The sequence below is a fragment of the Parasteatoda tepidariorum genome, chromosome 1 (genome assembly GCF_043381705.1).
Source record: "Parasteatoda tepidariorum isolate YZ-2023 chromosome 1, CAS_Ptep_4.0, whole genome shotgun sequence".
NCBI classification, from domain to species: Eukaryota; Metazoa; Arthropoda; class Arachnida; order Araneae; family Theridiidae; genus Parasteatoda; species Parasteatoda tepidariorum.
The window spans coordinates 86,328,214-86,352,108 of record NC_092204.1 but is presented as its reverse complement, the minus strand read 5'-3'; the positions used below and the strand labels follow the sequence as shown (position 1 = coordinate 86,352,108).

Sequence of the window (23,895 nt, the reverse complement as noted above, 5' to 3'; positions counted from 1 at the left end):
TTTTTTTTCTTTCTGAAAAGTTCATTAGAATGTTTTAAATGAATTTATTGTCAAGAGGCGCTGAAGCTGGCAGCCGCAATAGTCCAGACCTTTGATGTGATCTGAAGATCCATGGACACGAAAACAACAACAAATGAATTTATTTATAAAATTCATAAATATTTTTGAAATTATTAAAATTATGCATGAACTGATGGTGCTATCAATTTTTCCTATAACATTTTCTTTTGAACTACGAAGGAGTGATCCTACATTTTTGTTAATTTGTGGGATTTAAATTTCCAGATCAAATTTTCGGTTACCCCTAGAAGAGAAATTAGATGGCAGCACTGAATGTTCTCTCTGGACACCTTACAATAAGCAGCATGTCTGGGGAAAGATGTTTTTGTCAAACAGCTACATTTGTTTTGAAAGTGAAGTAAGTAAAAGTTGAAGTTTCTAACATTTGTTTTTGAAATATTCTGTTTATGAGAAAATGTAAGTTATTTTTGTTCTTGAAACTTTATTTACTCAATGCTACTTTTTATGATCCTACTAATTTACTTATTTATGCACCAGATATGTGTATTTTCAGCAGGGTTTAAGAAAAACCTAATTTTGTTTGGGGGGGGGGGTTATTGGGGTTTTTTAAGATAATACCTAGTTAAGCACTTTTTAGGTTTAAGAATGTGTTCTTTGGCACAAAAAGGTTAGGGACTCCCATAATAAAGAAATGTTTTTGAGTGTGTTTGGAGTGGAAGAAGGTTCCAGGTACATTCAGCAACAAACAACCGAAAAGAAATCTTAGTAAAACTATTTATAGGCATTAATTTAAGATCTATAGCGTGTGAACACTATGACAGAAGCTTATTAAATGAGTGTTAGGAATTTGTAGATTTTTCAAATTGTAAGCTTGTGAATGAGTAATAAAAGAAAAGAAACCCTTTTCTGTAATTTGTTATTATCTCATAGCTTATAAATGAATATCATTCATTCAGGTATTCAGTTAACAAATGCCAAATATAAGACTTTTTTTGTGTATTTTATTTTCACTGAGTAATATATTTCTTTTTATATAATAAGAATACTTTTTTTGATTAATTGATATGCTGTTGATTAAAATTTTTAATGATAATTTGATTGTGTTTTAAATAAGTATAATCAATGTCGTGCTTTCTCTTTTAGGTGAGATATCTTGTATCTTTAATAATACCCATGAGAGAAATGTCTATAGTTGAAAAAGTTGTAAATCAGGGTTCTATTAGAAATGCATTGCTTATCACCACCAAGGACAAGGTATCAAATATTTTTTATGTATTGTATTGGTTAAATTTTGCTAATATGACAAAGACTTTGATATGATGAAAAGCGAAGATTGTATTAGAAATTACAGTATTTTTATTAGAAATGTAATTTCTTTTAGTTTATCAAAACTGTTTGTTGCCTTTTTTTATTGCTTTGCCATTTTTTAACTACAGCTTCAACTGATTTATCATCGAAAATATTTACTGTTAAAATATTTATGTTAATTTATTGCAAATTTCTGTATCATTGTCAACAGAAAATTTTAAGTAAATCATTTCTGAAATATTTTTCTAATATTGATCAAAATATTAAATTGTAAAATAGAAACCACGTTTACCACTCTGCTTAGATTGTTATAAAGTTAATTTATGAATAATATGAATAAAACGTTTTATATATATTTTACTGGATGGAAATGTCAATAACAAGTGTACTGTAAATAAAGCTATGTATTTTGTATTTTGTTACCTTATGCATACAAAATTTTTTAATTTTTTTTTATTATCAGAAGATGAGTAATATATTTTTTTATAAAAATACAATGAAATTTTAATAATTTAACATGGGAAAAAAATAAATCAACAGATAATTGATTTTTTAATTAAAAAAAATAAGCAATAAATGGTTGAATTTTTTTTTAAATCAAGTAATGTCAAAGTAAAGAGTAATATATATGATAATGTTACATTAATAAACAAAATATTTATTAAAAAAATAATAAATAAATTATAATAAAAATTTAAGTACACCAATTTTTTAAAAAAAACATTTAAATCATCAGCCTTTTTAAAATACACTTTAATACCTTTATTTTCCTTTTTAAATCTTGAATGAGCATGCCTACCCTACTGTGTTTTCAGGAACTTTGTTTCATAAAATTCTTATTCAACCGCTTCTGAATATATCAGTGCAGAAATCTTTGCACAATTTGTCTCTCAGATTTTATAGATTTTAATCAACATATGATTTAAGCAAATGTTTTTTTTTATCATGAATGTATTTAATCTTCCTAAATTAATTGATAAGCATCTAAATTATAATAAATAATCACTATTTTTGTGAGTATCTTTAAGAAGATTGTATAATAAATGACTTGGTTCTTATAATAAAGATCTTGCATATTAAATATCTCATCTGATTTTGGCTGTAGATCAGCATCAGAAGAGTAGCAGTCGTTAGTACAACAATTCAACGTAACCATGTAAATTTTCCAAATTTACACAATTTAGCTATTAGATATTATAGTACATTTGGATTAACATATGTTTGTGAACAGGTGTTTTCTATTATGAATATAAATCAAAATATCTTCTTAAATTAACTAATATGTACCTAAAATACATAATTTTGTTAGTATCTTTATATGATGACTTTGCTGAAAAAATTACGTATTCAAATGCCTCTTAGTCTTTCTATTTAGTAATTTTCAAGTTATTATGCATACTCTAATCTATCTTTATTTTCTGCATAATCTTTATTTTATGCATAACTGATTGAATCTTTAAAAAAGTTTTTGTTTTGTTACATTATTATATATTAATCTCTACTACTTAAACTTATATGAAAAAATGCTGTTTGAGTAAGAATCACATAATTAAGCCTTTAGCATTTTTTTACTTTTTTATTTATTATTTTTTTATGTTGAGAAAGTTGTAAGTGATATTGCATGCTAATTTTTCTTCCAAAAGTCGCACTCTTCTGAAAGAGCTTTACTACCTCTTTTTTAAAGTTTGGTTTATATCAAATTCAGTGTTTAAGATTCGTACATAAATAAATAAATTTAACGCTGAACATATATACATTCTTTATCTGAACTCATGAATCACTTAATTTTTATTTTGTATATAATTGTTGCTTATTGGGTATTTTTTACTTTCACTATTTTTGTTGCTAATCGGCATTTTTTATATTGTTCTAAGACATTCTTCTTTTTCGTATATTCAATTTATTTTCTGTTTTTATATATAGAAAAATTTTGTATTCTCTGACTTGGAAGACTTAGAATTTGTTGTTCAAAAGGTTTCAGAACTTTTAGCTAAAGTACCTGATGTAAATCATGTGTAAGTTTGTTTAAATTTATTTAAAATCTTTTCTAGATTTTGGACACTTTTTTTCTAGTTATTATTTTCATTCACTTGCAAAGGACAAATTATTCTTGAACTGCTGCTTGCTGTAAAAGTTATAAGTTTGATTTGACTTTCAATAAGAGCATAGTAAAACCCCTATTATCTAAAGCTCAATCATACGGCACTTCATTTATCTGACATCCCTTCCAGAGCGCATTAAAAGTATCTCAAACATGTTCCATCATTATTACAACTGATGTTACCCAATTATGGTGGTAACTAATCCAAATAATTTGGTTTGGCTAATCGAAGAACAAAACAGAAATTATGTCAATATTTCTTTTTCTTGATATTGTAATGTTATTTATGCTAATGTTTTTTAAGCAATTATTACTGCTACTACTTATATTAATTAATTTTACTCATCTTTTAATGTTTATCTGACCTCACTTATCCCACTTCTAAATGTCCCCAGATTGTTGGATGATTTTGATTTTTTGACTTATCCCTGGTCCCAAAGATGTAGGATGATCAGGATTTAACTCTAGAAGGCTTTAACTTACATGTAATTGAAGGAGGATTTTTTGTCAGCTAAAAATAAAATTTCATGTAATTAAAGTGCATGTTTACATAAAAAGTTTAACTACTAAAAAAAGGTGAACATGTAAAATAAATATTTCAATGATAAAGTATGGAAAAGGAAAAAAAATATCTTGCACTTATGAGTTACAACATTAATCAAGATATATTAATTGGAAGGTTTAAAAAGCACAAAAAAAGGAATGTTTTTGTTTAGAAAAAAAGATAGTTAAGGGTTTCTTTCATTGAAAGCTACAATTTTTGTAGCAAATAATTTCTAACAACTAAAAAATATAGACCACTAAAGAAAATAAAAAGTATTAAAATGACAATGCTTTGGATTAATAGAATATTTTTGGCTTGTTTTAATGTATTGTTTATTTTTCCTTTTAAATTTTTTTAGGAATTTGATTAGTGTTTCATTTGAATACTGAATTGCTTATTTTTGATTTTTTCCCCCAGTTATGAAAACAGAAATTCTGAAAATGGAAGCATTGATTCATCTTCAAGTGGTTTGTATTTTTAATTCTTATTTTATTAAGATCCTATGTGTTTTTCTAAAGCGATGCTTGCAGACTTCAGCTTTTTTGTTAATTGTGTAATGATTGATACTTTTTATTTATTTAATGTGACTAAATATAGGATGTATTTTTTATGGAAACAGTTTTATTGTTTCAAACGTATTTAAACTTATTTTAAATTTTAATAAAAGTGAATTCCAAAGTAATTTTATGCTTTGTTGTATGAGTCTTTCACATAAAGAATCTGATACATCAACTACAAAATTAACATCATTAACAAAACACTTTAATATCTATAAAGTCACATTTTTAGATTCATCTAATTTCTGAAAGTTATTTTGATGATTTTTGTTTTATAGCTCAAGTTATATCAAATTAAAATGGGTCTGATGGTTATAAAATTATTAATTTTAAAAGTACATAATACTTTTTCTAACAATTGTAGGTAGCAAGCGTCATTGGAATATTCAAGATGCCTTGTATAAATCGTTCCGCCCAGAGTCTGTTATCGAAACCCCCGAGGAAATGAAAAAGGTTGAACTATGGAATCACCACTTTTCTGAATATGGAAGGTGAGAAAAAATTTGCTTTTTTTTCATTTAAGGTTTCTTTATGTCTTTAGAAATCTAAATATTTTTCAAAACAACATTTATAATAACTTTTCAAGCCTTCAAAATGTAATATTCTGCTAAAAATTATCTTAAGGCTCTAAAAGTTTAAGTTAAATTACAGTTAAGTGTTGGCAATTGTTTAAATTCTATAGACAAGCTTTTTCATCAGAATATGGATGAGGTAACAAATTAGTACTTGGATCACATCTCTAAAACGTAGCTTTTGGAGTTTGCTGTTTTGATGTCGCTGCTGTTCAAAAAATAATCTGAAAAGTTCAATCGTTTCCATCTTGAGAAAAGAGTGGAAATATTCTCTACTTCTCTTTTTATTACAAATTATTTGAATTTGTGTAAAAACCAGAACTTTTAAAAATAAACATTTCGTGTCAATATAAAATATTTTCCATTGCTGCATTGACAATATTTTTGTCACTTTTCCGTCAAAATAAAAATTCATAGAAAATATATATTTAAAAATTGAGAATTCACTGGGTTCATTTAAGGTAGAAGAATTAAACGATTAGATGTAAAAATCGTGAATTATTATTAAATAAAAAATTAGCCTTTAAATGATAAACTTCTTAAAATGTGAAGAAATTTAAAACTGGCTTCTAAAGCTTTGTGTCCCTTGGTTGGCAACAATGGTTTTGACACAATGACTATTTATGGTTCTTATTCCTTGTATATATATTTTTTTACAGATTTCTTGAAAACAAATATTTTATTCCTTATTGCTGTAAATTCGATTACCCTTCTAACTTTAAGAAGAAATTAATACAGTTAGAAATATTGAAGTTTTCTACTGGATTCTCTGAAAAATTAAGAAAATATCAATAACATAACACAACAATAAGATAAGATCAATGGTAAGATAATAAAAAAGATAAGAAAAAGATTCAAAGGTTTTTTATTCTTTTTTATTTCCAATGGTAAGGCAAAAAAGTACAAATAGAAAGATGGAATAAATAACGAATACAAATGTACGTAGGATAACAAAGAAAGAAGACCGAAGTCAATGCCTTAAAAGTTCTCTTGCTTCCCAATATCTTGAGGACTCAGTGTGTCCATGAAGGGCCCCACATAGAAGCAGGTGATCCCTGCCCAATTTCTCTCCAGATTTACAAAGTGGACAGAAAGGCATGGTGGAAAGGCGTATGCGGTATAAGTGAGCAGAATGACAATCGTGGCCTGTATATAAGCGGAAGGCCGCAACTGCATCACGTCTTGGGTTGTCAGGAATTAAACTTTTCAAAGCTGTGCGAGTCTGAAGGTCTCGCAATGAGTTGGTTTTAGGGACAGTTTGATTTTCTAAAAGGAAGTTGCTGTATTTGGTTATTGTAGCAAATTGGCACCTTTTTTGGCAAGTAAATCTGCCTGCTTATTGCCCCAAACACCACAATAGGCTGGCACCCACTGGAGGACTATTCGTTTTCCTCTCAAAAATAAAGACCTCAAGAGGTCTTGACATCAGGAAATCTCAGGTGTCAAGATTCAAAGGTAAGATAAGATAAAATAGAAATAAACAAATAAATGAAAATTTAAAAAATAAAGTAAATAAAGAAATAAAAGGAAATAAGAACAATAGAATGAAAAACTGCAAGCTTAAAAGTAAAATAAATCTAAACCAGTTTCATAATTATGGATAAGAGTAAAATATTGATGTCAATTTTACTACTTTCATCCAACTTAAATAATAAGAATCCATAATAATACCTATTCCTAGAGATTTTTTTAGTAGCAAGTATCTCCATAATAGACTATATACATTCAAGGGGTAAGATTTCTGAATTATGTACATTTTTTAACAGTGCCACTAAACAGTCTTTGAAGATTGCTACTGAATGAATTTAATGGTTTGTTATAATGTATTCCCGAGGAAAAAGAAGAGGAAGAAAAATAGTATATAAAAAATATATATAAATAAACAAATATATGTTTAAGATTTTTTAGTGAACTGATAAAAGAAATTTTTAGTACTTAAATTTCACTAAGGGTTAGTGCAATATTAAATGCACTGTCTCATAAAATGAAATAAGATAATAAAAGAGTCAAACAGAAATTCAAAATTACGATAAATAAGAGCCTGATAACTGAGGGCAGGTCAGTCAGATTATTGTATGCTTGTTTAAAATAACTGTTATTGTATCTTTTCCAGTTATAATTATATACTCAATCATATAGATAGCTTTTTAATATTACAACACAATTAATAAGTATGCAAATATAAATAATCTATTTTCCAGAATTATACTATCATTTTTTTAAAAAAAATATGTTTTCTTTTTGTAGAGGCATTTTAAGTTATCATACTGTCAAAGATCGAGAGCTCGTGTTGAAAGGTATACCTGTTCAACTACGTGGTGAATTGTGGATGTTGTATTCTGGGGCTGTAAATGAGGTAATATTAAAGCTAATTTCATTGTTTTGAAAAAATAAAACATCTGAATTAATCAATTAAAATTTTCAGTCTGCATTTTAATCTTAACATTAAATATTATGGAAAATTATCTCTGTTATAATAAGAAAACTGCAAAAATTTCGCTGAATATTAAATACTTTTCTAGAGCAAGCTATTGGATATAGGCTTCGTTAATATTTTTTATCAAAAGGCATCTAAATTATTTGTGTGTTTTAAAAAATATTTTCAAAAATTTCTAATATAAACAAAATATGTTTTGCCTTTTTATTTCATACTGCTAAAACCAATTACACCAGGTGTTTTATTAATTTGAGTAGCAGGTAATTCTTCTTCAATGTTATGACCTAGAACAGACCAATGCCATCCCAGGCAGCTTCCACGGTCACTGTCTAGGTCACAAGGTCACTGTTCTCCAACATCTAACAAGCCAAGATCTTTTCCTACATTGTCCAGCCACCCGATGGCTGGGCAATCCTCCTTTCCTGTTGCCAACCGTAGGGTTTACCAAAAGTCAGTTTCCTTTCAGGATTGGGGATTTCTAGTCTTTACAAGTGACCTCTTTTACGATATGCCATAATGATTTGGATGATGTGGGCTTTTTTATTTTTTGTAGAGCTCATTGTTATAAAGTATTCGCCGTATATTATTTTCATTCACAGAGCTATAAATTTTCTTGAAAATGTTTCTTTTAAAGACCAGCAGTTTATCTTCCTACACTCGCAACAGTACAGGACTAGTTGTTTAATTAGGATTTTATAAATATTGATCTTATGTTAGTATTCTTTTTAGCCCATAAAAACTCTTGTAATTACTTACTTATATTAGTAAATTTAATTTTTATAAATTTACAGATTCTTTGAAATATTATAACATGTCCCTGTTTAAAATGCCTATGACATAGTTAATGAAACAATCCAGCACCCTAGTTCTGTTTCTTTTAAAATATTTTTTTAGGTAATTTATTTGAGATTAAAAATTCTTTCTCCCTTTAAACCAGCTGGCTTTTTATCCTGGATATTATGAATGGCTAGTGCATCAGAGTCAGGGGAAGCAAAGTATTGCAGCAGATGAAATAGAGCGAGATTTGCACCGTTCACTACCTGAACATGAGGCTTTTCAGTCTGACGTTGGTATTGATGTTCTTAGAAGAGTTTTAACTGCATATGCATGGAGGAATCCTAGCATTGGTGAGAACTATTTAAAATTTTTAAACAGATTTTTAATTTGATTACTAATTCTTCATCAATTTAATTTAAAATATAATATGCTTCATGTAAAACAATTTTACTAATTAAATACTTAGAATTTTTCCTTTAGATAATTACATTTTAATATTTATATAACTATAGATTTTTAATTATTAAAAATAATATTCTTTGATCTATATTCAGGTTATTGCCAAGCTATGAATATTGTAACGTCTGTCTTGCTAATTTATGCTTCTGAAGAAGAAGCATTCTGGTTGCTTGTTGCTATTTGTGAAAGGTTGCTACCTGATTATTTTAATACAAAAGTTGTTGGAGCTTTAGTAGATCAAGGTATTTCTTATTAGTATTATTCACATTAGCATTGAATTAAGCTTATTTTTTTTTCTATTAATCTTTTTAAAACCAAGCTCAATGGACAAAAATCAAGCGTACAAAAATTTCATCAAATTTTTCAGTTGAGAAAAACATGTCCACAGCGCAGGAAGTAGCAGATCTGAACTTTGAGTTAACAGTTAAAAATGCTGGTTTCAATTAGTAAAGTTTTTTTAAAAGTAAAATTAAGATATTCTGTTAAAGTCAATTTTTTTTAAAATTTCTATTATTTCTTTGAAAAATAATACATAGAATTCTTTAATTTAAAGAGTGTTGCTTATACAGATTTGTTTGAATTAATTTTTATTTTATAATATTTTTTTTTCTTTAACATAACATGTATTATTTTAATGTTGTTTTGAATATGTATATTTATGTTCTTATGTAAAAAAAATAACTAAATTAAGTGCAAAGCAGCATAAAAAACAGAAATGAAGCAAGCTAGGAGACTCGCAAAAAAACTATAAATACAAAAAAAGGTTTTAAAGCTATAAATAGGAATCATTAATAGTCTCAAGACGCAAAATGAAGTAAAGCACATGTTACAACTAGTCACGATTTGAAAATGTCTGAAAACTTTATCAAATGTGAGGAAAGGCAAATTAAATATAAATAATTAATTAAAATGAAACTCAAATTGCTTGATAAAGCTGTGTTTTTTTGTTGTTGTTGCTATTTTCACTCATGTTGAGTATGTTACTGTCTGATTTATTTCCTTTTTTTTAGATAAATATGCTCTAAAGCAATCCATTCCTAAATAAAGATTGCTTTCAGGGTTGGAAGAAAATTTAATTTTGCCACTTAGAGTTTTTTTTTTAAAAAAAAAAAACATTAAAAAACAGACTTGTTGGTTTTGCTGAGTTTATAACGTGTATGTCTGATTTTTAGGAGTTTTAGAACATTTGACTAGTGAGCATCTGCCAGATATTCATAAAAAACTGGTGCCGTTTGGTGTCTTATCTATGATATCTCTATCATGGTTTTTAACCATATTTCTAAGGTAATTTATATTTTAGTTACTTGCTTTAATTTTATTTTTGGTTTGTAAATAGGTTTCCTCTGATTCATTATGAAAATAGGGTTTTTGTTGTACAGAAATGGATAGAAATTGATAACTTTATGTATTGGCAATAGTTAGAATCTACTTTTCCTAATTTTCTGGCAGCATAGATTGCTGATCTTAAGAGGCAACTTAATCTACATATGCTTTGGAATTTGTTGTTTTGTGAAGATACAAAAAAAAAAAAAAAAAAAAAGAAGGAAAAAAAAAAACTGCTCAGTAAATCTAGGAATTATTATCTAAAACAAGTGGTTGTCAAAATCTGAGTAAGCAATGTTTGAAGAATATGGTGGGTGGTAGATTTCCCATTGAGTACTTTTTGACTGAAAGTCTCCTTTCTATCTCTTATGACTGTAATTCACATGGTACTTGATTTTGTTGTTGATGCCGAAATTCAGTTACAAAATAATACATTATGAAACCTCAAGCTTAATAATGATAGAGGTGTTTTGATTTTCATCCAGTGTGATTTAAAACTTATTTGTTCTCCAACTAGTTCGATCTAATCACTTATTTTCTTTCGTTTACAAAATAAAAACGAAATAAGACACCTGAAACCCAAACTGAATAAGGATGTAAGGGATTTGGCTATGGTTGAAAATAAATTAAAACTTATTTTTAAACCATATAGTTTGATGTAATTACTTATTTTTTTCTTTTGATTGAGATTAATTTATAATTTAATTTTCTATTTCAGTGTCATTCCTTTTCATTCTGCTGTTAATATAGTTGATTGTTTTTTCTATGATGGTGCAAAAGTACGTGAACTGCCTTTTTTTTTTATCTCTTACTATTCATAATTTAATCTATGATTATATTAAAATTAAACTTCAACTCACATAAAATATTATTATTATATTCTTAAAAAATCATATCATAACCGTTATCATAAAAGGAAAAAGAAAAAATGCAGTTAAAAATGAGTAAAAAAAGTTTTGATTTTTCCTTTAAAATTGTTTTAATTTTGTGTATTTTTTTTAAAGTTCTGAAAATTAAGAGTGTAAAGATTTTTGGGAAACAAGACTGATTTGATTAATTATATGTCATTACGAGCAATGATTATTCGTTGCTAATTAATTTAATTTAACTGAGATTAATGCGTTAAAAATTGTTTAAAATTATACTAATCTTTGACTTGATTCTGTCCAAGTTTTGCTAACCCGAATGAAATTAAAGCTTTTTGGAAAAAAAATAATATAGTTGTCTGTCTGCAACACAATCTTCATAGGATGATTCATAAACTCACAATCTTCATAAGAACACAATCACCCTAATTATTCTTTTATTGTTATTATAAAACCTTTGTAAATTCTGCCATAGCACATTTCATAGTACAGTAGGGAACCGATTATCCGGAACAATCGGGACCATCGCTATTCCGGATAACGGATTTTTCCGGTTTTCTGAATCGCTACAAAAAGCCGTTTTTTTATTGTTAAACCCAACTAAAAAACAATTTTTTTGTGGAAATAATCTTAAAAAGAAGAAAAAACGATGAAGTAATACACTAATGATTATTTCCAAAATGATGGTAAGGTGAACATCTTTCAAAAAAGAAAGAAAAATCCTAACATCTTATGAGGGAAATTTTTTTTTTTTAAAAAATAGCGGGAAAATGTATCGAATTTCGTTCCGGTTTTCTGATTTCCGGATAACGGGTTCTGCACTGTAGTTATTGGTCTCGATGTAGAGACAGGGCATTTCGTTTCCTGAAGACTGATATATTGGCAACTTTGAATTTATAATAAAACTAAATTGGTTTATTTCTGTATTAAAGTTGAAAGAAAGAGTTACTATCAATTATTTTAAAAGTTACTAGTAAATTTCAACCATTCTGGAATTGCTCCACTTTTTACTATTCTAATTATTGAATTTTTTGAAAATTATAATATAATTTATTAAATTCTTGAAATTAGTATTTTTATTTAAAGAAATTCTTATACTAGCTATATTTCTTCTGTAGGTTGTTTTTCAAATCGCTCTTAAAGTTTTGGAAGCGAACAGACAGGATCTTCTTGCATCAAATGATGATGGAGAAGCCATGACTATTTTAAGTGAATATTTAAGCAGTGTTGTTTCTAAAGAGGAGAATTCGTCTTTTATTAGCTACCAAAACTTCATTCCTGAATTTTCTAAACGGGTATGTTAAACATGAAGAAAAAACTAAATGACATCAATTATTTTGTTTTGATAAAGCAATGTTCTCTTTTACTTATTTACATGTTTTTAATTTAGTCTGTGGCTCTGTAAATTCACATAAAAATTGCTTTTGTGAAAATTGTTCTTTTATAAAAGGAACTTAAGTAAAATGCATCAATGCAGCTCATTAAATGCAGTCAAATCTGCCTAACTAGAAACTTGATAATTGTCAATCTAAGTAAAAAAATAAAAAAATTTTAAACATATTTATTTGATGTTTTAAAAAGCTTTTAGTCAAAACATCTTGTTTCAAGATGTTTCTTTTTCAAGCTTGTTTCTTTCCATGATAACTGCATATTTTTTTCTATTCTAAACTGATTTTTTGTTTCTAAATTATATTCTTTGCCTCAGTTCAGAAGTGGGCAAAATTTCAATGCTTTTTGCGATTTTGTCATGATAGGCAACATTTTTTCTCTTTTTAATATTATTTTCTTTGCATTACTAAGCTTCAAAAATTTAAAGACTTTATTTGATTATGATTTATTTTTATATATATTATTTAAGTACATACTTGATTTTTTGTTATTTTTATCATTATTGATATTTTGTATCACATATTGTAACTTTTTTGTCTGGTTCTTTAGAAAATCCATGTTAACAAGTTAGTTAAAGAAGCTTATGCTCAGTATGGATTTATTACAAATAATACAATTGAGCAGCTTAGAATGCGCCAAAGATTACGTGTAGTTCAGGTAAAACTTTATTTTTCCTATTCTATTGCATATGTGTTTCAATAATTATTTTTTATTAAGTTTCTTTTTAATTTAAAAAAAGTGATTTATCTTTGCTCATTCAAAGTAATTGCATTAGTTCTCTATTTTGGAATTAATATTTAAACATTTAAAACTTGTTTTTATTTTTCTACATATCATTCAAACAATCATAATCAGATTCATGCAATGATAAATGAGATAATTTTATCATTTAAACTAATTGCCAATTTTTATTCAGAGCTAAATTCAAAGAATTTTAAGACATTTCATTTTTTTCCAAGTGTAAAAAATTTTAACTAAACTGAAAGTTGTACTTTTTAGTTCGCCGATCTGCAAAAAATTAATCTGTTTTTATTTTTTAATTATTTTTTATTATTTTTATTTTATTTTAATGTGTTAAAAAATAAATAAAATTTAAAAACAGTTGGCTAAGGTCTACGTTTTTTGGTTGCTTTTTGCTTGCTTATGGCTAACTGAAAAGTAGCCTATAAGTTTACAGCGGTTGATATAAAAAATTGCAACAAAAATGTCTTAATATTCAAAATGTTTATCCACTTAATGTTTTAATATTCAATATATTTGTATTTACAATGATGTCAACTAAAAATATGAATGTTTAAATAACTTAATAGAAATTTGTATTAATCAAAATAGTTTACCAGAGAATAATTTAATTTAACAAAAAATATTGTATAATATACTTACAAAAAATGTACATTCTGCAAGATTTATTTTATAATTACAACATATTGCATAATTGTTGCTTATTGTGCCTATTGTAAGTTCATGTAATAATGATTCCTTTGAATATAGAGTCTGCTTACAGATCTTTATCTACGGAGTTTAATATATACAGACCTTCATATATTTGTTCTTTGCATACAGAGTCTTTCTTTTGTTTGTAAGTGAAATAAGGATAAATGGAGCCTTATAGTTTTTTTTTACAGACATTTCTTTATTATCCATTTAATAGATTTATTCTTTAACTTTTCTTTATTTTCTTCTTTCTTTTTTTCTTATTTTTTTTGTAGTAAATGAATAATCCCTTTATTATTTTACCAGATTTTGTTGTTTAAAACTTATGAATGTTGTTTAAAACTTACTTATGAAACTATTATGAATGTTTTTTACAATTGTATCATAAATCCCTCCCCAAGAAAAAGAAATTACTCATGTAATGTGTTTACTTCACATAAGTGATTCTTTGTTTTAGGAGCTAGAAGATACAAATCGTCGGAATATAGTTAGAAGTGTTTTCTATGATAGTTTAATTAAATCAGTTTTTTCTCAAGAAGAAGTGAACGAAGTGTATACTTTTATTAAAGTGAGTTCTTTTATTATTATAATCATTTTATTGTGTTTACTTTATAAAGATATAAGTAATATGCTTATGTTAAAATACATTAAATTATTAGATATTTCTTATAAATTTTTATATCTAGGGATGATTAACGTTTTTTTTTTTAAATTTTTTAAATTTATCAGCAAAGATCAGAGAATTTTCCACAATTTTCTATATTTAGTAACTTTATATATTTTTTCTTTTTTGTCTCCATATTTTTTTTCTCTCTTTTAATTTTTGCATCAGACATAATTTATGACACAGTTTGATTTTACTACCTCTATTAGATATTATTATAAGTTTGTTACCTTTAGAATGGTACTACATGGCTAAATTTTTTTTGAGCCATCAAACTTTATTTTTAGTCAATCATCTTATGTAATACTTTAAGAACACATTTTTAAGATGACTTTACTTGAAATCGTTATATTTTTATTAGTTTACATTTGTTATTATTCAGGTTACAATTTTACAGTTGTTTTATAGAAGAAAATATAGTTTCTTTTATTGCCTTTTAATGAAAAAAATATCCTTGATATTATGTTTCATTTGTAAGTTTGACTATTTCATGTTAATTCATGTCAAACTGATACTTAGGAAGAACAATTACGCCAGTTGTATTGGAGTCCAGCTGTTGTTTTTAATGGTCAAGAGAAGTATGATCCCAATATGCCTTTTTATGAGCAGTGCCTGATAGATTATGATCTTTTTCGAATTTTTTTCAATCTCTTGCCACCTTGGGGTCGAGGAGAAAATGCCAAAGTACTCTGTGCTCGAATTTTTAAAGTAATTATTTTTTGATTATTGTTCTTTTGTGAATCATTTATTTTACTTGAAGCAATTTAAAACTGTATTTTTTACATATATTTTGCATTGGCACTTTTTTTGGGAATTAAATTTGGTGGTTTTAAAAATAAATAGATCATACTTAGGAACATTCTACTATTCCTTGCAAACATGTATGAGATAAAGTTTCGTATTAGTAAGAGCAGTAGTACTATTTAGTACTTTTAAGTTGAACTATTTCATACTGGTTTTAAAAAAGTTCTTTTAAACTGACATAGTTGTGATGAGGAAATATTATGAATCTTAATTATTTTAATCATTAATTGAAAGATTCAAATATTTATAAATTTGTTGTTCAAGTATCTATTCATACAAACGATGTTTGCCAATTAAAATATGGATAATGACCACCCCCCTTTGCAATATTTAATTTTAAATAATGCAAAGGGTGGACTTAAAATAAATTTTAAATAATGCATTTATAGAGTAAAAAAAGACCAACTAATTTGAGTTTTTAATGGTAGACAGTGTTGCTTTTTTGATTTTCATTTAAAGGAACTGACCCCATATATTTTATTTCAATTTTTGGATGTATGATCTTTCTTTTTTAACAGTTATTAACAGTAACTATATGGAATTAATGTAATTTTTTTTAAAAAATAGCTTATATTTTAATTTTTTTCAGTTGATTGATGATAATCAAGATAACATGCTGAGCTTTTTAGAATTTCTTCAATTTCTTGCCATAGTATGCCGTGTTGATGTTGAAATGAAACTTAAAATGCTTTATTTGTCCCATTTAATCAATTCTACTCCAGATGTTCGAAGTGAAACAACATCCCTTTCAGGTATTTCTTAAAGTTTATTCAAAATTATCTTGCCTGTTAGGTTCTTAATTAAAATGCTGTCGTAAAATTTTTTTCTGTTGTTTCATATGTTCGCTGTTACAAATACGTTCGGCACTTGTTGTTTGAAATAAGGTGTTTAATGCATTCCTTATTTTAAAATATGTTTTTGGTAATTGTGATGATATTCATAATTTCTGTTAGTTAATTTTTTATCAATTTTGTATCTCTATTGTAAAAAAATCTATATGTATGTATCTTATTACTATTTACTTATTTTACTTAAGGTGTTTTTTCTTCATGTTGATTAAAAATGCATAAATGCTCTCAAAGTTATTTGAGAATTATTGCTTGCTCTTAAACATGGTGCATAGCGTTTTTAAAAAGTGCTTAAAGGTTCTTATTTTCAATTTTCATATTTTAAAAGCCCTTAAAGGTGCGTTTTTATTGAGTGTTTTTAAAAAGTGCTTGATATTCCCTTCTTGAAAAAGAGATTTGCTTTTTTTACCATGTCGATTTTAGACACGTATTATGCAAAAGTGTGGATTTCACATTGTTCTATTCAAGATTTTCATAATTCATTCAACTACAATTCATTTCAGCCTATCGTCGGTCCATAGCGTATGAAAGCTGCAATCATTTTGCATATTTTATGAAATACTTGCAAGTCCGCATGTGCATCTACTGAGCTGAGTTCGGTGAGATTACTTGAAGCAATTTAAAACTGTATTTTTTACATATATTTTGCATTGGCACTTTTTTTGGGAATTAAATTNCGATTTTCGACACGTATTATGCAAAAGTGTGGATTTCACATTGTTCTATTCAAGATTTTCATAATTCATTCAACTACAATTCATTTCAGCCTATCCTCGGTCCATAGCGTATGAAAGCTGCAATCATTTTGCATATTTTATGAAATACTTGCGAGTCCGCATGTGCATCTACTGAGCTGAGTTCGGTGAGATTTTAGCACTCTCGTGTATAACTCTGCTGCATTTTGCGAGGCTTCATTTTCCTCCCTCATTTTTCAATCCGAAAAATCTCTCGATCTTTTTATGGTATCTAATATAACCAAGAAAAGCGTTCTTTGTTAGAAACTGGTTATTTTATCATAATCTTGTAAAGTCTGAAAATTATTTTGCATTTTGTCAATGTATATAGTGCTTAAAAAGTATTTAAAATGTGCTTATTTTTTGCTGACAGATTTGGCTACGCACCCTGTTTAGATAATTCAAGAAGCCTTCTCCACATAATTTCAATAGTTTTTCTATTGTAGTTTTACAAAATTGTAATAGTTATTACAATTTATCGTAATTTTAAATATTTTATACAGGTGAACCCGAAGAAGCAGCTGAAGCTGAAGAGTTTTTTAGCAGTATTGAAAGTATTGCACCCAATGATGATCCTTCAAAACCGTCCAGTAATCCTCCTTCACCTGTTAATGAAAATACTGGTAATTACCGATACCAAATAATACTAATTCAAATTTTTCAATAATTTTTTTATGTAGAATATATATTTAATAGTGATCATTTTTATGATACTTGTACTACTTGCAATTTTTCACTGGTAATTAATATTTTTTAACGTAGTCAAACTATTTATTTTTTTTAGACACTTTCCATCCTAAAGAGCTTAAATTATATTTATTCAGTTCCAGTCAACAGTTGCCAAGTATGACACAAGTAAGTATGACTTTCTCTTTACTTTTATTCTTTATATAAATGAAACCCTTTTACTAACATAAATAGATTACAGATATGTAAATCTGGATTTAGTACTCAAACAAATTAAATGAACTGACTTTTCAATTTTGATTTGATTAATTGTTGATGCATGAACATATGTGATGTCTCATTTTTTTACATTATTTTAATGCAGATGTGCTTTTGTTCCTTTCTGTGTCTCTTTTTTATATTGCAAGCTACTGTTCACTTGCGAGCTCGGTAGTTGAGTTAGTGCCACATGCAGAGAGCATCACAGATTGATTTTAGCCATGTATAAAAAAATAAACAATGCATTAAGCAAAAGAAAAAAGAATTCTGACACAATTAAGTTAATATATTGATCTCCTTGTACTAACAACAAACCTTTAATCTTCATAGAAGTTTTCATCTTCTCTAGTGAAGTTCAAATTTATTAATTTTAAGTATTTTCTCTTAGTACTTTAATTAATTTTATATGTATTGTCGTATTTCACTTTCTTTCCTTTTAAAACTTGCTAACCGACCAATGATAATATTTGAATCCAAATATATTACCTCAAACTCTGCAAACAAATGTTAGAATTTTTCCAAGATGTTGCAGATCAATATAGAGTTTTCTACTTTTGGGCTTACAAGTCCTATCATGCTCAAGAAATTTTTTTCCAAAAGAAATTTTCTTAGATTAGTAAAAAATGACAATAACAAGTAAAATGCATGTAACATGCTTGAACTTCAATGTGTTTTGTTGCACAGTCAGTTAGGGCATTGCTCAAAGTGTTGCTAGAAGAGCTGATGCCCAGGAGTGTGAGTGTTGTTGTTGTTTTTGAATTTGCCTCCCCCCCCCTTTTATTTTGCAATTGTGTATTCAATATAATGTCATGTTATTTCTTATGAATTTAAGTTATAATCATTCTTATTCCTTCATTTTCATCTGTTTCTATTTTATTAAAGACCCTAGATAAGCATTTTTTTAAAAATCATCTTTATATGTTTAAATTAATTCGATAGTTTTGTTCTGTTCAATTTTACTGAAAAAGAAATTATTACAGTGATTTTAAAACTTATTCGTTTAATTGTTCAAATTTAGGTTTATAAACTTTATTCAAATTGAAATTCATTTAGTAGCATATGATCACTATGTTGCAAATAATATATAAATAAGTAATGAAAAAAGCACTCTTGCAACAGTCAGTTTATTGGAAAAGGAGGTCCACAATATCAAGACTAATGATACAGGGAGTCATAAGTCAACCTGATTGCCTTTACTTCCCAGACGAGCTGGTAGTAATCGATCAGAAGCTGAATGATTTTTAAGCTGTCTATGGAGATTGAACCTTAGCTCTTCATAATTTCAGTTCAGTGCCCCTTAACCACTGCCTCATCACAATAATATTAATGAATAATTTTACGTATTACTATTTGCATGTAATTGTAGAAAAGAAAACACATGCTTAAATTAAACATTCTTTCACATTTTCTTTAAAGGAACAGTTTATTGACGTGTGGAAATCAATGTATGATATGTTTGCAATGCATCAAGATGAACAGAGAATATACCATTGTATTGCAAAAGTTGGTAAGAAATTTTTCATAATAATGCTGATCCATAGATATATATGCATATAAGTCACGATTTTTCCTTGTTTCATTTACCAAAATATTAATTTATTTCTTATGCAGATAATGTATTTAACATATTCAACTTCACATTTGGAATAGTATGCTTCTGGTTAATGTCCTTTTACACAGTGGACTTATGTACTTATTTGTTTTACTGAAAAGCTAAATTAACTTAATATAAGTCTGCATACTAATTTATTATTGCATACTTAAGAATTGAGGTTAATTCTCAACTGAAATTTAATTTGTTTAGATTGATTACAAAAGTTTTCAATTAATTAAAAATTAGTTAGTTTTAATTAATATAAAAAATATTAATAAATATTAAATATTATATAATTTTTGAGGGATTTTTTGAGAAACAAAATGAGCAATGCTTTGTGTAAGTTAATATTTTTTAAAGTAATATATTTGATGTTTACAAAGCAATTTATGTAATGTGTCTTCGAAAAAATGTATGTAGTGTCATAAAATTATAAAACAACTGAATTTCGGAACCATTAATTTGTAATAATAATAATCCTCAGCTCAATAAATGAAAGAAGACCAGTTTCAATGTTAATGTGATTTAATAAATTTTGGAGTGTGAAAAGTTTTACTTAGTTGAGTGCTGGATAAATATTTCCATTTTACTTAATCATTATAAATTTGAGCCAACAATTATTAATGAGCAACAATGATTGTCATTCATTATTTTTTGAAATATAAAAAATAGAGTATAGAAATTTTGACTTATGATAGCATTGTTCTATATATAAATAACATCACAATGGTTATGCTTATATTATGAACAATCCTATTAGTCAAAATACAATTTTGGACTCTGATAGAGTATTTTCAAGTACTCAGACAATTCAAAACAAACAAAAATATAAACAAAGATACAAAAGTGACAAAATAAAATCAAAATCAGTTTTTGCATTTTGTCAATGTTGATCTGTATATGGAGCATGCTTTAATGAATTTTAAAAATTAAAAAATTTAATAAATAATTTTTGCTTTCTTGCGGTCTTCAGTTGTCTTGACTGATGCTTTTGTTTAGTTCTTAATAACTATATTTTTATTCTAAGTTAACTATAGTGTCAGTTTTATTTTATATTAGTCGATGACACTTTATTGATAAAGGAATTAGTAGTTATAAATTAACATGTGTACTTAAATAGTATTTTTATTCTTACATTATAATGGTAAATTCATTGTATCTCTAGGTACTCTACTTCTTCAAATAGGAGAATTAGGTTCAGTCGTCCAAAATTTTGATGACTTTGATCTATACGATGACAATCTAAGTACAAGTAGTCAAAGTTCCTCTTCTAAAGCACCATTTGAGAAACTCAAGGATGACACCTCAGATGACACAGATCTTGCCCCTCCCAAAATTCCTGAAGTAATTCGGTTACACGCCGACTCCAGAGCCTCGAATTGCGATTCCCTCTATGAGGCACAAAAAGACTGGAGCATCACATTTGAACAATTTCAGGGTACTTTATATACGCAACAATTTTTGATATCGCAGTTTGATTATAGAATTAATCTCTGCCAAGAAATTGAGAGCCACAGAAAAAGGTGTTTTGAAAAAATGATGACATCCTGATTATTTTCATCATGGGTCATTGTTTTTATGTTTACATTTGAATGTTACATTCTAGTCATCTCTAAATCTGCAAACCTTTATTTTTAATTCTGATAAAATGCTGTATATTCGTATATAATTACCTTATTTTATTCTCAACTGTTATTAATAATAATGATTTAAAATCTTTTTTGTATGGAGACAAAATTGTTAAATTGTAGTATTTAGTTCCATATAGTATGAAATTTGATAATCTTTTAGATTTTTAGTCAAAATATTAAATTGTTTAAAATTAGATTTTTATGTTAAATAGATCTGTTTCTTGTCAAAGTTTTTATATACTGAATTTTTTGTACTTTAGAAGCAAGTTAAATTTGTTTTTATCTAATAATTATGTATAAGTATTTACTTTATATATTATTTAGTTTTTATTGTTGTACTATTTAGTTTTTATTCAAATTTTATTCCCTATACGTATTGTAAGAGTTTTTTTTTCTATTTATATGTACTTCTAAAAGATATTCTTGCCAACTTCAGAGAAACCATATTTTAAATTGAACAACAATTATTTTTATTACATTTAAATGCACTAATATTTTTTATTTTGAAATGAGCTGTTGATTTAAATGAAACAAACATGATATTTTTGTTCATAAGACTCTGAAATTTTTTTTGAAGTATTGCTGTATATTTCACAGAGTATAATATATATTTTCATGCGTTGCATTGAATTTTTGCCTTCATATTTTTGACAGTTTTCATAACTATATCTGTTTCTTAGCTCCCTATTTAAATTATATTTTTCTTTTCTCAAATCAAGAGCTTAGTGGAAGAACATGTTAAATCCTCGTTTCAAAACATTATTTTTGGATACAATATTTACATCAACCAAAGCATGTGTTCTTAAACACATATTATGGTGTTATGAACATGCACGGTGTTCTTTAAGAACATACATGATATTTTTAACACTTTTTTTCCTAAATACATTATGGTGTTCTTAAACGCACCTTCTATAGCTGATTTTCTTAAATTCACTGAAATATCTGTCAACATGTTCAGCCATTAAGTTTTATTTTAAAACTTTTTTTTCTATATTTAGAAAATACATTCCTATCTATTTTTGGTCTAGTATAATTATATTTTATGTATTAGTCTCCTGTGATTATATTATGTGTATTAGTCCTCAAATGCTTTGATTTCATTAATTACCAATGTTAATTTCGAGTGTTAATGTATGCATTTTCAAGATTTACTTCTAATAATTTTGAATTGATTTTTTAATACATTTTTCTTGTAAAATATTTCGAATGATTTTTGTTTAAATTTAAACTAAAAACAAGTCTCATTACATTTATAATAATCATGTCAATATATGATATTTTAATGCATGGAAAATGCTTATGCGATGAGAATAATTTTTATTTTATAATTTTGACCTCAGTTTATAGTTTGAATAAATTTTAAGTTAAGATTATTTTAATTTATGCATGCAGATAAAATATATTTAAATGCACTTTTTTATTTTAACAAATGTACCTTTATGACAAGGCAATAAATATTTTTAAAGAAGTTCCATTTTTAAAGAGATATATTATTTAAAGAGTTATATTAATTAAAGAGATCAAATATTTATTGGAAAATTATTTCATCATAGAGAATTTACTTCATTTGTTGTTTCATTATATAAATTCTTTTGATACTATTGCCATTCCAGATGAGAATTTTTATTTTATAATTTAGACCTCAGTTTAAAGTTTGAATAAATTTTAAACTAAAGATTATTTTAATTTATGCATGCAGATAAAATATATTTAAATGCACTTTTTTATTTTAACAAATGTACTTTTATGACAAGGCAATAAATATTTTTAAAGAGATATATTATTTAAAGAGATATATTAATTAAAGAGACCAAATATTTATTGGAAAATTATTTCATCATAGAGAATTTACTTCATTTGTTGTTTCATTATATAAATTCTTTTGATACTATTGCCATTCCAGAATATAGTACTTTGTATATTAACTAAGCATCTAACGTAATATATTTCTTTTTTCAACTAATAAATATTTTATCTCTAATTTATGTCTTGCAATATAACTTTATGTATTTGCGACTTTAAGTACCCTAAGTGTGTGCTGTAAATATGTTATTAATGTGCAAGTGTGATGTCTGTACAGCTTGGGTTTAAATTGTAATGCAGGGCAAAAATATTCCTTCTCATTTATTTTTTAAGAAATTGTGTCTGTGAAATCTTTATAAAGGGGAAAGAAAGAAAATCATCTGATGCTTGATTTTTATATTTTAAATATTTGAATCATTCCTGAACACATTTGTATGCATTGAATTAGTAACTCTAATTATATGTATTTGTGTAAAAAGTTTCTTCAATTTTTCCTCCATGAATTTGATCTTCCATTGATAGTTCTCAAAAACAATTTGCAATTTTAAATTCCCTGATGGAAGGAAAAGTCATTAGTTTAGTAAAACTAATTAAAAAATGATTAAAACCTGGACATCTAATAAAAAAGTTTTACCTAGTAACAAACTGTTAAATACCCTCCTCTAGGAAAGTGGTAAAAAGTCTTGACTTTTTGAAATTTTACATTTTTCTACTCAGTTATTTAATCTATTATTTCAAATTTTGTCTCTTTCAGCTCAGTGTTAAAAAAATAAATAAAAAAAGCATGCATAATAAACTATCTGCAACTTGTTTAGAAAGCTACAAGATTGCTATGTTTCAAAAAAAAAAAAAAAAAAAAAAANAAATGAACAAGTCGAATGCAAAATTCCTTAAATCCTTTGTAATTTGTCAGCTATTAGTCTTATTCACTCCTATTTAGTCTCATATTCCATTAAGGGTAAAGAAATTACGTTTGGAAAACTGAGTCTCTTCCTCCTAGAAAGCAATATTTAAGTTTGTTACTAAATTTTGACCCGTAGATCACAGTGTTAAGTTTCTTACCTTTTCTTAAGTGTTTTAC

At 26.5% G+C, this 23,895-nt stretch overlaps 1 protein-coding gene across 1 annotated transcript in view; it reads left to right on the top strand.

The window, feature by feature from the left end:
- Window positions 1–23,684, top strand: part of LOC107445623 (TBC1 domain family member 8/9) — a 32,546-nt gene extending 8,862 nt beyond the window's left edge. The window contains exons 10-28 of the mRNA XM_016060054.3: window positions 286–418; window positions 1,165–1,275; window positions 3,253–3,344; window positions 4,392–4,441; window positions 4,896–5,022; window positions 7,351–7,459; window positions 8,478–8,667; window positions 8,872–9,018; window positions 9,949–10,060; window positions 10,818–10,878; window positions 12,084–12,260; window positions 12,904–13,011; window positions 14,246–14,356; window positions 14,972–15,160; window positions 15,846–16,008; window positions 17,342–17,461; window positions 17,623–17,693; window positions 19,200–19,290; window positions 20,543–23,684. Of these exons, the coding sequence (XP_015915540.2) occupies window positions 286–418; window positions 1,165–1,275; window positions 3,253–3,344; window positions 4,392–4,441; window positions 4,896–5,022; window positions 7,351–7,459; window positions 8,478–8,667; window positions 8,872–9,018; window positions 9,949–10,060; window positions 10,818–10,878; window positions 12,084–12,260; window positions 12,904–13,011; window positions 14,246–14,356; window positions 14,972–15,160; window positions 15,846–16,008; window positions 17,342–17,461; window positions 17,623–17,693; window positions 19,200–19,290; window positions 20,543–20,928 (2,548 nt within the window). The 3' untranslated portion in view covers window positions 20,929–23,684. The remainder of the gene's footprint in view (window positions 1–285; window positions 419–1,164; window positions 1,276–3,252; window positions 3,345–4,391; window positions 4,442–4,895; window positions 5,023–7,350; window positions 7,460–8,477; window positions 8,668–8,871; window positions 9,019–9,948; window positions 10,061–10,817; window positions 10,879–12,083; window positions 12,261–12,903; window positions 13,012–14,245; window positions 14,357–14,971; window positions 15,161–15,845; window positions 16,009–17,341; window positions 17,462–17,622; window positions 17,694–19,199; window positions 19,291–20,542) is intronic.
- Window positions 23,685–23,895: the final 211 nt, after the last annotated feature.